Source organism: Octopus bimaculoides, chromosome 4 (assembly GCF_046866305.1).
Source record: "Octopus bimaculoides isolate indiv1 chromosome 4, ASM4686630v1, whole genome shotgun sequence".
Classification (NCBI taxonomy): domain Eukaryota; kingdom Metazoa; phylum Mollusca; class Cephalopoda; order Octopoda; family Octopodidae; genus Octopus; species Octopus bimaculoides.
This window is the reverse complement of record NC_142931.1, coordinates 51,366,636-51,381,688: the sequence shown is the minus strand read 5'-3', so window position 1 is coordinate 51,381,688 and position 15,053 is coordinate 51,366,636. Positions and strand designations below refer to the sequence as shown.

Genomic DNA, 15,053 nt, shown 5'->3' with positions numbered 1-15,053 from the left:
CTTATCCAACATTATACCTATACATATATACACACACACATACACACATACATATATACAAATATATATGACACTAATACAAGGATAAAGGTTAAAATTCAAATATGCATTTTTTTTTTAATTATAACCTTTTTTTTTCACACATAAACATACCACACATAGATGTATCTACACATACTCATATCTACACATACTCATACGCACATGCATGCACACACTCATATAGTCACATACACAACGCACAACACATACACACATGTGCACACACACATACATCTACACATACGTACATACATATCAAACTATATACGCTCATATATATATACCAGAGTAAGCACATGAAATGTGCAAAAAAAAATGTCCAATGAACGGGAACGTGAAACTCAGAGTAACAGTTTTTTGTTATATTTCTGCTGCTTTTAAATAAAGTATATATATATATATATATATATATATATATTACAAGATTTTCAGGAACATTTAGCTTCAAAACGCGAGGAATCCCTACACATACGCACGCACTCACGCACGCACACACACACACGCATAAGGGACATAAATCTTGTATTTTAAATTACAAAGTTGTTTCCCCTAGACAACGTCAAATAATCGTAGGTTAACTGGAATAGTTTAAGCCGACAGTTGCAGCATTGTCATAATAGTCACAACTGCACATTGTCAAAGGTTTTTGAAGTACTCACACACTACCACATTATAGTCTTGCATGAACATCTCTGTCTATTGACTACGGATTCCCTCGGTTAATGTTTACAAGTACACCGGCACGAAAATATCGACCTTTTTTTTTGGGGGGGGGGGGGATTTTTTCAGCGGTTTCCTTTGTTTTCGATGGCAGAGTTTATGAATATGCCAAAAACCATGTTTTCAAAATTTTTACTTACCCACTCCCCACCACAAATTTTTAAATCTTAACTTTCTTTCGAATTTCTTTTTTCAATCTACGTGGAAAAATATAGAAAAAAAAAAGAGAATAATTAATAAGTCTTAAGCCCCCAACAATAATTTAATATAAGTCCCATACCTATGAATTCGTAAAATTAAAGATTGGTTATTTCTCTACTTTCAAATGCGCAAGTAGTCCTCAAGAATTTACAACGTATGCCTCACCTCTGCTCGTTGCCCTATCTCCCTCAACTTACTACCTCAAAATTTAATAAAAATGGAAAATTAGATATACTAGTCACTTGCGTAAAAAGTGACAAAGAAAAACGGATGTATACAGATAGAAATGCCTTTGATTATAAGGCTGCTTAATCATGGATTAATTATGGATTTTTAAGGACTACGTTAGCAAGCAATTTCACATTTCCTCGCGAGGGAGGAGTTTCTTACTTCTTTCATGGAGGGGGCGTTACGATTAGCAGTTGAACCAACCAAGAAGCCAAACCTCCCTCACATTTACATCACACAGTTTTTTAAAAATGCATGCGGTATTTGAAGTATTCTATCTGCGAAAAAGTAATGAGTAAGTAAAAGAAAAAATGGTTAGACTCAATGCCTTTAATCAAAAGTTTGTTTGGTCAACTACAATTAATTAGATACCGCGCAGCAGCAACAATACATATCGGTAAAGTTTTAATGTGGGAACATTCTAACCTGTCACCGGTCTCCACAGCAGTATGTGGCGGTAACTCTCGTTGATTGTATAAAATGTGATATTTTTTTACCTACTAAATTAGTTTTGTTTATATACGGAGAAGAATTTAAAGAAATGCCGCTCTTAGAATATGAAAAAGAAATATTTTTGAATTGTTTCCACGACGATGGATTACTTATTATGTCACAGTAAGTTCTTCAGATTTTTTTTATTGGATTATTTTTATGAAAGTCGTATAAGTGAAATTATGAATAAGTTCACAAGTTTTTAGATCATACATTCAGTCTTGCTGTGGAAATAGACATCAGTGCTCTCTCTGCCGGATGAATCCGAGAACAGCTTGACGAGTTTCGACTGTCAAGTCTGTTTACGTGTGTTCAGCCTTATATCACAGTGTCTCCATATACACGCTGTCTCTGACTTTACTCAATAAAGTTATTATGTAACTTCAGTAAATATGTGTCTTACCGAATAATGCACAGACCCATTTTTTTATGTTATCAATTAGTACTGAAATACTTTTTTAGCATTGGTATTAGTAATATGAAGAAGTGTGGGGGGCACAATATGTTTTTTTACTTTGAGAAAAAAATAATTGTTTTTACAAATGTTCACTAACTTACAAAAACTATATCAGCTAAGCAAATGATCTCTAAAAGCATTATAACATATTCAGCGCACTATTTCAGAAAATTAACGGTACTACTAAAGCAGCGCGGACCCGAACGCGCAGTCGCGCGTCCGCGCTAGCTAGTCTTGAGTAGTCGATCCTAACCCTAACCCTAACCCTATCCCTAACTCTAACCCTGTCCCTAACCCTAACCCTATCCCTAACCCGCGTGTGAAAATGAATACGTGTTTAGGGTTAGGAATAGGGTTAGGGTTAGGATCGACCACTCACGACTAGCTAGCGCGGACGCGCGACCGCGCGTTCGGGTCCGCGCTGCTTTAGTAGTACCTCATCCATTCTTAGACATCAGAAATTCAGCAAAATTTCGAAAAAAAGTTAAATTTAAAAATTTGGGGTGGAGTGGGGGGGTAATTGAAAATTTTGAAAACATATTCAGAATCTCCATGAACGATGACATAGGAATCCGCTGAAAAAATTCCCCCAAAAATAAGGTCGATTTTTTCGTGCCGGTGTACTTGTAAACATTCCCTCTTATCGGCAAGAACTCGTTGTTGTTCTTTAGCTTAGCTAAGGCTTGATTAAGCAGCCTTATAATCAAAGGCATTTCTACCTGTATACATACGTTTTTCTTTGTCACTTTTTACTCAAGTGACTAGTATATCTAATTTTCCTTTTTTTATAAAATTTTGAGGTAGTAAGTTGAAGGAGATAGGGCAACGAGCAGAGGTGGGGCATGCGTTGTAAATTCTTGAGGACTACTTGTGCATTTGAAAGTAAAGAAATAACCAATCTTTAATATCTAGGTTAAATAAAAGAGGATCAAGGAAAAATGGCACATGATATGAAATTAGCAAAACTTGACTAAGTCTAAAAAGTCAATAAAATATTCTCTACAGCTTCTTCACGATTTGCTGGAGTGACTCTTCCTGATATATTTATGCACCATACAGATAAAAGAAATAAATTGACATTATTACTCATTTTGCCCCACCTCCCCTTTAGACCATTGTTTTTGAAAAATTGAAAATTATCAAATTAGACATTAGTGTGGGGGAAAAACTGACTTGGAATCCAAAAGAGAAAAGAATAATCGGCTAGTTTTTACTGGTATCAAGTCATATAAGCTGTAATAATGAAATCAAACCAAATGCATACATATATATGCAGATTAGCAGGGTTGTTAGAGCACCAGATAAAATGCTCACTAGCATATTCTTTTCACATACATGTATACAGAGATAAGGAGAGGACGGGAGATGACTGCAATGATAGAATATTAAGACAGAACCCTGAGATCAATGAAACCAACTATTTTTTGTGTGACTGACAAGTCCTGTCTTCATTATTATTATTATAATTATTATTTCTAAGGCAGTGAGCTGGCAGAATTGTTAGCATGCCAGGCAAAATGCTTAGCAACATCTCATCTGTCTTTACATTCTGAGTTCAAATTCTGCCAAAGTCAGCTTTGTCTTTCATCCTTTTGGGATTGATAAAATAAGTAGCAGTTGGGCACTGAGGTTGAAGTAATCAACTTACCCTCTCCCTGCAAACTTTCTGGTCTTGTACCAAACTTTGAAACCATTATTATTATTATTTACATTTTTGGCTGATTCTCCCAGTTTGCTGAGTCTTGTGACATAATATTGATCATCATTATTACTGTTGCTTTTATTTATTTCAGGGGCCTTGGTCTTGAAAGAATATTGATAAACCTAATAAAGGTCTACTGTGACCCTGGAAATCTTGTCTTTGTGCTGAATAATAATAATGTGGAAGAGGTAATGCAAAGTGTTTCTAGTTTTATTTCTATTTTATGTTTTATGCGTTAAGAATAAATATGCAAGACATTGTTTTGATTCTCGCTGTCAACTGTGCATCCTACCATTTGTTATTGGTTGGCAGTTCATATCGACAAATAATTTGTTTGCTGAAGTTATAAACAGACTCTTGTTAGATTCATTCATCCAGGGTACCTTTGACTAACAAAACACAATGATGTGAAAACACTGGGTGTTTCAGAGTCTCCTTATGCTAATGAATCTAGTGTGTTATGAAAACACATTTCTCTGAAAGGAGTTATTATCCTATGGTGAAACACAACAGCAATTAGTATAGTCTTCAAATCAGCAGGTTGTAGTTTCATTATGTCAGGTTTATGTATTGCATTGTAAATAAGGTCTCTGTAAACTGTGTTTAATCCAAGCAGACTCAACCCAGTGAGGAAATTTTGTTTAAATATGAAGCAGATATTAGGTGCAGGTATGGCTGTAGCAGAGTTTTATACCACTCTGTGGCACCTTAGACAACTATAATAACCTTAGACACACCAATGGCCTGTGAATGGAACTGTTAGGCAGAAACTATACAGAAGCCATTTGCATAAGAAATATGTGTGCATGTTGACATGTTGTGTCTTTGCATGACACCACTTGAGCAAGATGGTGATTGGTGATGTCATGCTTTCATTCCCTGCATGCTATATGTTCTATAGCATTGTCATTTTGAAGACAAGACCTATGATGTAAAGATATCTTACATGAAAAACATGAGTTGGTTAGAGGAAGGGCATTAGGCCATAAAATACTGCCTCAAGTAAGTTTGCCCAGTTCCTGCTAGCATGGAAACCTGATGTAAAAACACAAATGATTGAATATATCCATGAGATCCAACGTTTTTAGAGTTGATTGTTTTCACATTTTATTTAATATTTTTGTATCATCAATACCTTCTTTTGTCAATAGTAATTTTCATTCAGCAGATGCTGTGTCAGTTTATACTATACACCTGTACCAGTGCAGCTTCCACTTCTATATACACTAGCTCATGTTTTGTAATGCCTGGACTGTAACGAGACAGAAAATAAATTCTAAAATATAAAATATTTGTAAAGATCATTAAATATTCATGATCTCAACTGTCATTGATAACAATATCAACAACAATAATATTTTTCTGTTTCATATTGATTTTCAAGGATTACATTTGTGATCATCTAAAGGCTGATGGTGTGAAGGAAGTACCTAAAGTCATAACAAATGAATTTACTGCACCAAACAGGTAAGACAGTGAGACAGACTATAAGTTGGAAAACCAGCGATTTGGTGTTATCTGAAAATAAGAGGTCAATGTTGAAGTTTGCTTCAATTTTTTTTTTCAAATTTAAAAAGCTGTACTCTTTTTGTTTTTTACAAAAATCTTCTTTTCCTTCATCATCATCATCATCATCGTTTAACGTCCGCTTTCCATGCTAGCATGGGTTGGACGATTTGACTGAGGACTGGTGAAACCGGATGGCAACACCAGGCTCCAATCTAATTTGGGCAGAGTTTCTACAGCTGGATGCCCTTCCTAACGCCAACCACTCAGAGAGTGTAGTGGGTGCTTTTACGTGTCACCCGCACGAAAACGGCCACGCTCGAAATGGTGTCTTTTATGTGCCACCCGCACAAGCCAGTCCAGGGGCACTGGCAACGATCTCGCTCGAAAATCCTACAGGAGCCAGTCAGGCGGTACTGGCAATGGCCACTCTCAAAATGGTGCATCTCATGTGCCACCTGCACAAGAGCCAGTCCAGGGGCACTGGCAACGATCTTACTTGGCTTGCCGGGTCTTCTCACGCACAGCACATTTCCAAAGGTCTCGGTCAGTAGTCATCACCTCGGTGAGGCCCAATGTACGAAGGTCTTGCCTCACCACCTCAGCCCAGGTCTTCCTGGGCCTACCTCTTCCACGAGTTCCCTCAACTGTTAGGGTGTGGCACTTTTTCACGCAGCTATCCTCATCCATTCTCACCACATGTCCATACCAGCGCAATCGTCTCTCTTGCACACCACAACTGATGCTTCTAATGTTCAGCTTTTCTCTCAAGATACTTACACTCTGACGGGTATTCACATTGACATTACACATCCAACGGAGCATACTGGCTTCATTCCTTGCGAGCTTACGTATGTCCTCAGCAGTTACAGCCCATGCTTCACTGCCATGTAGCATGGCTGTTCGTACGCATGCGTCATACAGTCTGCCTTTTACTCTGAGTGAGAGTCCCTTTGTCGCCAGCAGGGGCAAGAGCTCTCTAAACTTTGCCCAGGCTATTCTTATTCTAGCAGCTACACTTTCAGCGCACCCACCCCCACTACTAACTTGGTCGCCCAGATAGCGGAAGCTATCGACTACCTCTAGTTTTTCACCCTGGAATGAGATAGAAGTTGTTTCCTGTTTGTTTACAGTCTTTATTGCACCTGAACATCTGCCACAAACAAAAACTAACTTCCTAGTTAACCTGCCTTTGATGTTGCTGCACCTCTTATGTGTCCATAGCTTGCACCGGGTACATCTTATAGAGTTACTACCTACTCCTTTTCTACATACTGAGCAGGGCCATCTACCTGAAGGGGTTTGTGTTTTATCTACCTTCCTACTTATTAGGATTTTGGTTTTAGCTAGGTTGACTCTAAGGCCCTTCAATTCTAGACCTTGCTTCCACACATGAAACTTCTCCTCTAGTTCTGATAGTGACTCCGCAATTAGGGCAAGGTCATCAGCATAGAGGAGCTCCCAGGGGCAACCTGTCTTGAACTCCTCTGTGATTGCCTGGAGGACTATGATAAATAAGAGGGGGCTGAGGACGGAACCTTGGTGGACCCCTACCTCTACCCGGAATTCATTGCTGTACTCATTTCCAACCCTCACCTTACTGGCAGCATCTCTGTACATGGCTCGCACAGCTCTCACTAACCATTCTTCTATCCCAAGTTTCCTCATTGACCACCAGATAAGGGATCGGGGGACACTGTCAAAGGCTTTCTCCATGTCAACGAAAGCCAGGTACAGAGGTTTATCCTTAGCTAGGTATTTCTCCTGCAGCTGTCTCACTAGAAATAAGGCATCAGTAGTGCTTTTACCTGGCACGAACCCAAACTGCATCTCATCTAAATTGATTCGCTCCCTAATTAGTTGGGCTATGACCCTCTCTGTAACTTTCATAACCTGATCTAACAGCTTGATGCCTCTGTAATTATTTGTATCTAAAGCGTCACCTTTACCTTTGTAGCAGTTGACTATGATGCTGCTACACCAGTCATTGGGTATGACTCCTTCGTGTATCACCTGGTTCGTAATACGGGTGACTAGGCTATAGCCAACACTGCCAGATATTTTGAGCATCTCTGCAGTGATTCCTGATGGGCCAGGGGCTTTCCCGGTCTTCATACTCCTTCATATTTATCAAAATAATCCTGTTTATTGTTATCATTGTACTAATTTATGAAAATATCAGGGAAAGCCTAATTGTATCATCTAACATATGAGGTCTCATCAGTAAGTATCTGGAATGTTGCCATAGTAACAAGACTAAAGCACGCAGAGTGAAGCCATTTGGTAAAGATTGACCTTGAACTCTACTGTATGTGTGCACTAAATTTTAACATTCTAGCTCACTTCTGCTGTTTACAGACAGGTTTTAATTTAGGTCACTATGAAACAGAATTTGTATCAGAGAACCAAGTAAAAGATAAAAAGATAAAAGGTAACTGAAAAATAATAATAAATTGAAATATTGTGTGTTTCCTTTAGTGGCTGATTTGTTCAATTTTGAGTTTTTTAAATTGAATTTTTTAGGCAGAAAATTTACACAGAAGGAGGTGTGTTGTTTGTGACTTCAAGAATTCTTGTCGTTGACTTTCTCACAGAAAATATTCCAGCAAACCTCATCACAGGCATTATCGTCTGTAAAGCTCATAAGTAAGATGTTCTAGATCTTTCTAATGTTATTTTCTTTTGTTTATCTTTTTGCTAAATGTTTTTTTCTTTTCTTTTAATCAAATTCTAGTTTGTTTGATTTGTAAGAGTTAAAATCATATTGGATAAGAATATTGAATGTATTTTGCTGAGTTTCTAAATTGCACACTTTGCTTCACAGTTTACCAAGCTGTCAAAAATAGGTTCCAGATCAGCTGAGAAAGTTAACTTTTGATAAACTAGCAACCTATCCAGTGTGAGAGTTGTTGCCCATTTGCTTACAGATGAATGAAGCACCAGCTCTACAGAAACCTGAGCTATATGAATAGTTTTAACACACTTTTAATTACAACTGTTGCGCTTCTTGTTGCTGTGGCTTCTAATACTATTATTATTATTCTCATGCAAATGTTAGCAGTAAGCCAGCTTAGTTCACAACAGATTTGTTACCAAGTATCTGTCAAATTACATCACCTATGTTTAGTCGTCATCATCATCATCATCATCATCGTTTAACGTCCGCTTTCCATACTAACATGGCTTGGCTGATTTGACTGAGGACTGGTGAACCAGATGGCTACACCAGGCTCCAATCTGATTTGGCAGGGCCTGGTGTAACCATCTGGTTTTAGTGTGTATCTAAATTAAGTACTAGTTGCGTACTGGGTCAATATAATCGACTGGCCCCTGCCCGCAAAATTTCAGGCCTTGTGCCTATAGTAGAAAGGATTATTAAGTGGGTAAATTAACATGGTATTTTCATAGAAGGTTCTAATTTAGATCAATTTAACCCATTAGCATTCAAATTATTCTGTCAAATGTAATGCTTTTCATTCACATTGTTTTGAATTTATCAAACAATATCATTGTAGCTTTGAGCTTTCAATGATGTAATTGTATAGTTTTAGAATGGCATTGCATGGTAGGTGTGAGGAGCTCGATCTGATTAGTTTGAACATAAAACAAGTAGAGTATTTGGGCCAGGTATGGCCAGTTTAAATGCTAAAGGGTTTAAAATATGAAATTTGTATTCTGGAACCAGGTTGGTCTCGAGTGGGTTGGTATCAAAAGGCTAAGTCTTCTAACCATAAATTCTTCCACGATTTGAATTGAGTTTGCATTTCATATTTCTTGCCCTCTTCAGTGTTGATAGTGTATTAAGCTTGATTTTTTTCTCAGTCAGTTACTTTCTTTCCTCTACAAAAAATAAAAAAGTAAATGAACTTGTATATCTATTCTGTATGAGTTAAATGTGTTTCTTTCATTTCTTTGGTCAAATTTCACTAGAGTGTTGACTATACCATTCATCCTTCACTCTACTTTGATAAAATAAGTTAATAAACTCTTGTACTTGCCACTGGTGATAATAGTGGAGGTGGTGGTGGTAATGATTATGATGATGAATATATCTTAGTCAACTCTACTGGAGTAGAGTTCTGATATGAAGTAACTGACTGGAAGTACCTCACAACCTCCTAGATGTAAATTGTAATTCACTCAGTATCTTCTTTATGCATTTATCAGTTTGTACAGATATCAAGAATTAACTACCAAATCTTTTGAAAATATTTTCACTTAAGTGTTATGTCTTCTGCTTGAAAATTCTTCAACTGATTCATTCTAGAATCCAAGTGGAATGCCTGTAGTGAATGTGAGCCACATGACATTGACGTTTTTGCAATCCCATTTCATCTCTGTCGTTAAGATGGGAGGTATATGTCTCAAATTATTGTGAAAGAATTTTTTTTTTCCTTTCTTTTTAAATTTTTCAAGGGCAATGTTTTTTTTACTGAAGATAAATAATTATTTTTTCTGATTTTTAGAATCTTGGATTCATGTCAGGAAGCATTTATTCTCAGACTTTATCGACAGAAAAACAAAGTAAGTGGAAATTCTGAGTTTAAAGTATATCCCATTATATTCTAATTAGATAAGAAAACTAAAAGTTTGAAGAGGTAACTTACAAAGCAATTTTAACATACCTCACTTATCCATGGTTGCTTTCAACTAATATATCCAATACCTTATAAAATATTGATTCCAGATTTTGGCTCAAGGGCAGCAATTTTTGGGGAGAGGCTAAGTCAGTTACATCAATACTCAACTGGTACTTAGTTCATCAACCTCGAAAGAATGAAAAGCAAAGTCGACCTTGACAGAACTTGAACTCAGAACATAAAGATAGATAAATACCTTATAAAAATATTGGCAACATACTATTGTAGTATCAATCTTCCTTCTCTCTCTTCTCTTTGTTTCTATTATTATGGGGAGAAAGCATACACATGTACCTCAGAAGAGTGTAGTCCCTTTGCCAATTTCCTCTAAATCTTGTAGTCTGAGCTGGGTTATTGTTGTGTTGACGCCCCCAGGCAAAGAAGTAAGATCTCCCAAGACATATAAATAGAGGTAGTCTGGCCGTGGTAGGAGTGTTGAGTAGCAGTTGTGTAGCGGTTGAGTAGAGATCATCCAAAGGTGCTAGATAGCAATAGCTTGAGACAACAGTTATAAAACACAAAGGTCAAAATCCATAGTAATTACAGTAATGTTGCATCACCTTGACTTTTGCATTTTCTGTCATCATCCATTCTATTTCCTATTTTCTATGCTGGTATATGTTGGACTTGTTGACAGTAATACAGCTTCTTCCCAATCTTTTTGATTGTGTCTCTTAGGAAGCTAAATAAATGGACCGAGTTGAAATCTAGATATTACATGTTCATTATCATCATCATCCACTATCACATTGCACCTCCCCTACATAACCTGTATGGCTGTAAAATGCAATATGTTTGCAGAGCTAATTGAAGCATAGTCTAATTGGATGTAATAATCTTGTAATTTATCTTGCTACTACATCTGTGTCATAAGGTTTCCGTTGTTCAGATGGGGTTAATTACAATTATTCAACAACAAAAATAACATTTTTAATGCTTTGGCAGCAGTATTCATGTTCTGTTCTAAATACTAAATATTTATCTGTTATAGACTGGTTTTATCAAGGCTTTTTCTGACCGGCCTTCTGGTTTCACAACTGGTTTTGCCCATGTTGAAAACGTAATGAAAAATCTTTTTCTCAAGAAACTGTTCTTGTGGCCACGGTTCCATGCTAATGTTGCAAGCTGCTTAGATAAACATAAGGTAAGATTTCATTTAAAACTGTTGATTTATGTTAATAATTTTGTTTCTATTTTTGTATGTGTTTTGTTTCATTTACATCCTGTGATCGTCATTTACTTTTGTACTAATATATAGTTAGATTGAAGAATCAGCACTGGATCAAAGTGGGCTGTGATCAGTTTAGTGGATGTTAACCTGAGCAGACATTTCTTTTTTTTTAGAAATAATACATTTCTAAATCTCTCAGAGAGATTTATGCAGTAGTAATACGATGTAGTTGTATGCTGTCAACTTAATGTGGCAGTCCCCTGAAGGGAATAATACTACTGTTGGTTAGACCTAGGAAGCTGCACCGCTTCCTGTCGGCCTTGACACATTTCCCGTGTCCTTATGTTTACAAGGGGGAGACAAGCACCTCCACCCAGCTAAGCCTGCATCCAGAGATATGTCACATTAAGTTGACAGCATACAACTACTTCATCGTATTGCTACGGCATAAATCTCTCTGAGAGATTTAGAAATGTATTATTTCCATTTTTGAAATCAGTGAATGTATATCACTAGAATTATTATATGTTTACAAGAGCTTGACAGGCATCTTCGACTAGCAGGTCATGCAACTCCAGACTGATGACAAGCAAAGACTCAGAAACATGTCTCTGGATGCAGGCTAAGCTGGGTGGAGGTGCTTGTCTCCCCCTTGTAAACATAAGGACACAGGAAATGTGGCAAGGCCGACAGGAAGCGGTGCAGCTTCCTAGGTCTAACCAACAGTAGTATTATTCCCTTCAGGGGACTCTCACATGAAGTTGACAGCATACAACTACTTCAGACATTTCTTTTATTGATGCTTATCCCTGAGTCAGTCCTGATTGAGCAGATCTTTTATCAGAAATTCTAGCCATGATAATCTCATGTGCTACATTTTTTTAGCTTCCTTTCTATTTTAAGACAGTTGGATGTGATTTGAAATGATTTGGTTACCATTTCTAACAAGTCAGAGGCCACATACATACCTTCTTATTGACTTGCATAAATAGCAGTATATCAATGTTGTCTAAAAAGGTATTAAGGAATGCATAACAATTTGGTTGAAGGACAAGCAGATTAATATATAGATGGTAAAGCAGATTAATATATAGACGGTAGAAAGTAAATATATACTTATTGGTCTAATAATTTCTTAGCTAGTCAACTGGTAACCACTCTTCTTTTACTCAAAAAGCACACATTCCTCAATAACTCTGCTGGCCACTCTTGATGACTTAGAGTTGCATCAGCAATGATGTTGTTGATCTCTGTCTTAGCTATTACTATGATTATGATAAATTTTCTTTAGTTTGTCTCTTGTCTTTCCATTCTTTATTCACTCATTTTAAATGTTTCATTTTTTGCTTCTGTGATTCATTTCTTGTTTTTCTTTTGTTTTAGATAGAGGTTGTTGAGCTGCACATCCAGATGACTAGTACAATGGTTGCTTGCCAAACAGCTCTTCTTGATCTTATTAATGCCTGCATCTCTGATCTCAAAAGATTTACCTCTGCTGTAGGTGATATTTTATTCTGTGGTAATACAGGTTTCTTCTAATATTGCCTCAAGGTTACAAATTTATAGTAAAAGAGTGGCATCAATTCAATTGACTGCAATATGTTACTGGTACTTTTCTGGTACCTTAGTAAGATTTGAACTTAGAACATAAAAAAGAAGTTTAACTAAACCCTGCAAAGCATTTTTCTTTGTTTGGCTCTCCACCTATTCTGTCATCCTGTGTTGTAATATTTTCTGTTTTTTAGAAAAACATCATTAATAAATAACAAAAATTAAAATTCCTGATGTTGTTACAAGACAACACATTTCTTGGGAAGAAACATTTGATTAAATCAACCACTGAGGAATAAAAGATAAAACCAACTTAAACGAGATTTGAAACTGAATATATAAAAATGATTTTGTAACCTCCATTTCTTTGTAATCAAAGGAAATTAACAACAACAGTAATGATGATTATGATTTCTTAGTTTAGAGCAAATCCACAAATCTAAGAGCAGGACTATGTTCATGTTAATGCACTGCAGTGCATGATCGATAATTTACTGATACAAAAGAAGACATTCTAGTGGCCTGTCTTTTATTTGTATCTTCTATTTTTCACTTCTTTCAGTCATTAGACTGCAGTCATATTGGGGCGCCAGCTTAGTATATTCATTTTTATCATTTCGATAAACTTTTTCTTTCTTCTATCTTCTTCAGATTGATTTTGACGAGATAACAGTGGAAAATGCGATTGGCAAGTCCTTTGATATTATGATTCGACATCAACTGAATCCTATTTGGAACCAGCTCAGCAGCAAAGCCAAGCAGATTGTCTCTGATCTCAAAACCTTGAGGATGATTTGCCAGTAAGTCTGTCAGCATTATCACTCTTTTCCGTGCAAGGTTGTTTACTAAATGTTTTAGGATATTGCAGTGGAGATGTTGAACCTTTCGTAAATCTGAGACAAATCTTAGTATAAATTATCTAACTCTTTACATATCTTTTTGATTCATTGGGCTGGTGCTTATCATCATTGCTGCGGCATTAAGGAGACAGGAAATACCTTTTTACCCCAACAAAACACATTAAACCTTTGCCTCCTCAGTACTGAAGTTCTTGGGAATTCTGTCCCTCCTTCAAAGAATTTAAACTGAACGTTAATTCTACTAGTCTGGGGTCCTTCTTACAAAAGCCATGTTCATTGCCATTCTCTGTCTAATTAATAATTTAAAAACAAACAAATCAAAATCTGCTGTAGCATTGACAAGATCCGAGTTGCTAACCTCTCAGCTTGCTACCTCTATCACTATCATACCATCCATACTCTCCTACTTTATAATAAGTGATATAGTTACAAAACTCAAGGCTACATAGTTTAGGTGTTTGGTATCAGTTTCTTCTGTAGCATTATGTAATATATTTACCACATTAATTAGAAGTAATGAATTTAAGTAGTTGTACTCAATATAGTAGTTGTACTTGGTGTCAGCTATTAAAAAATAAAAGGCAATGTAGACCTGGTAAGATTTAAACCGGGTTTTTGTTTAATCAGCCTAACTGGAATAAGCAGAGTTATGTCTCTTGTTCGTGACACTACACAATAAACTGTTGTAAATCTGAATTTTGTTGTTGTAGTAATCTCTAGTATCTTGGAGTGAATCAAGCTTGATTCACCTAAATTGGTTAGAGTATGGTAGTATAAATTATCTAAAAGATCAGCTCAGATCATGAGGTGAACCGTGCAGCCAGGGCTTTTAACTAAATAACTGATTGCTTTTAAGTATTCCATATCTCTAATGAATATTGATCATTTAATGGATAGTGATTCTCTGAAGTGTATAACATACACACAAGTGTGCATGTTTATATGCATATGTCTGTTTGTATGTAAGTATTTGTTTACATCTGTGTATGTAAATATGTCATATATACATGCTATCTGTCTGTCTGTCTTTCCCTCTCCACTCTCACACAAATACATTTCAAGAATCCTCTCATTTGTTTGTTTATCTATGTTAATTGTTATTTCTTTTCCAGAGATTTGACCCAATATGACTGTGTCACATTTTTTAGTGTGGTGAATTCTATTTGGTAAGTAAATTTTGATATATTTATATGTACATTGAAATTTTTCTGGTATTAGAAGCAATATATATATATATATATATGTGTGTGTGTGTGTGTGTACATCTGTAATAAAAGCTACCCATTTCAAGCTATATAGTGATTGATAATGAGAAAGACATTAGCTGTAAAATTATACTGTATAAAATCAAAGGAAGAATGAAAGAGAAGTGAATTCTGCAAACTGTTGCAGAGACATCTTTGTCTGGGAGAGTAGTAAGTCCGAATAAAATCTGATATGGGGTAGAAGATCTTTAATCTTGATGCATGTAACCTCACTTGTC

General features: G+C 36.3%; 1 protein-coding gene across 3 annotated transcripts in view; it reads left to right on the top strand.

The window, feature by feature from the left end:
• Window positions 1-656: 656 nt before the first annotated feature.
• LOC106870199 (DNA repair endonuclease XPF) overlaps window positions 657-15,053 on the top strand; it is a 46,472-nt gene continuing 32,075 nt past the window's right edge. For all 3 annotated transcript variants that reach the window (XR_016241488.1, XM_089350686.1, XM_014916203.3), the window contains exons 1-9: window positions 657-1,806; window positions 3,934-4,030; window positions 5,227-5,309; window positions 7,872-7,994; window positions 9,815-9,872; window positions 10,980-11,132; window positions 12,543-12,656; window positions 13,362-13,510; window positions 14,683-14,736. Coding sequence is in view for 2 of the 3 variants with exons in the window: in XM_089350686.1 (XP_089206812.1) it covers window positions 1,733-1,806; window positions 3,934-4,030; window positions 5,227-5,309; window positions 7,872-7,994; window positions 9,815-9,872; window positions 10,980-11,132; window positions 12,543-12,656; window positions 13,362-13,510; window positions 14,683-14,736 (905 nt within the window). In the remaining variant the exon portion in view is untranslated. The remainder of the gene's footprint in view (window positions 1,807-3,933; window positions 4,031-5,226; window positions 5,310-7,871; window positions 7,995-9,814; window positions 9,873-10,979; window positions 11,133-12,542; window positions 12,657-13,361; window positions 13,511-14,682; window positions 14,737-15,053) is intronic.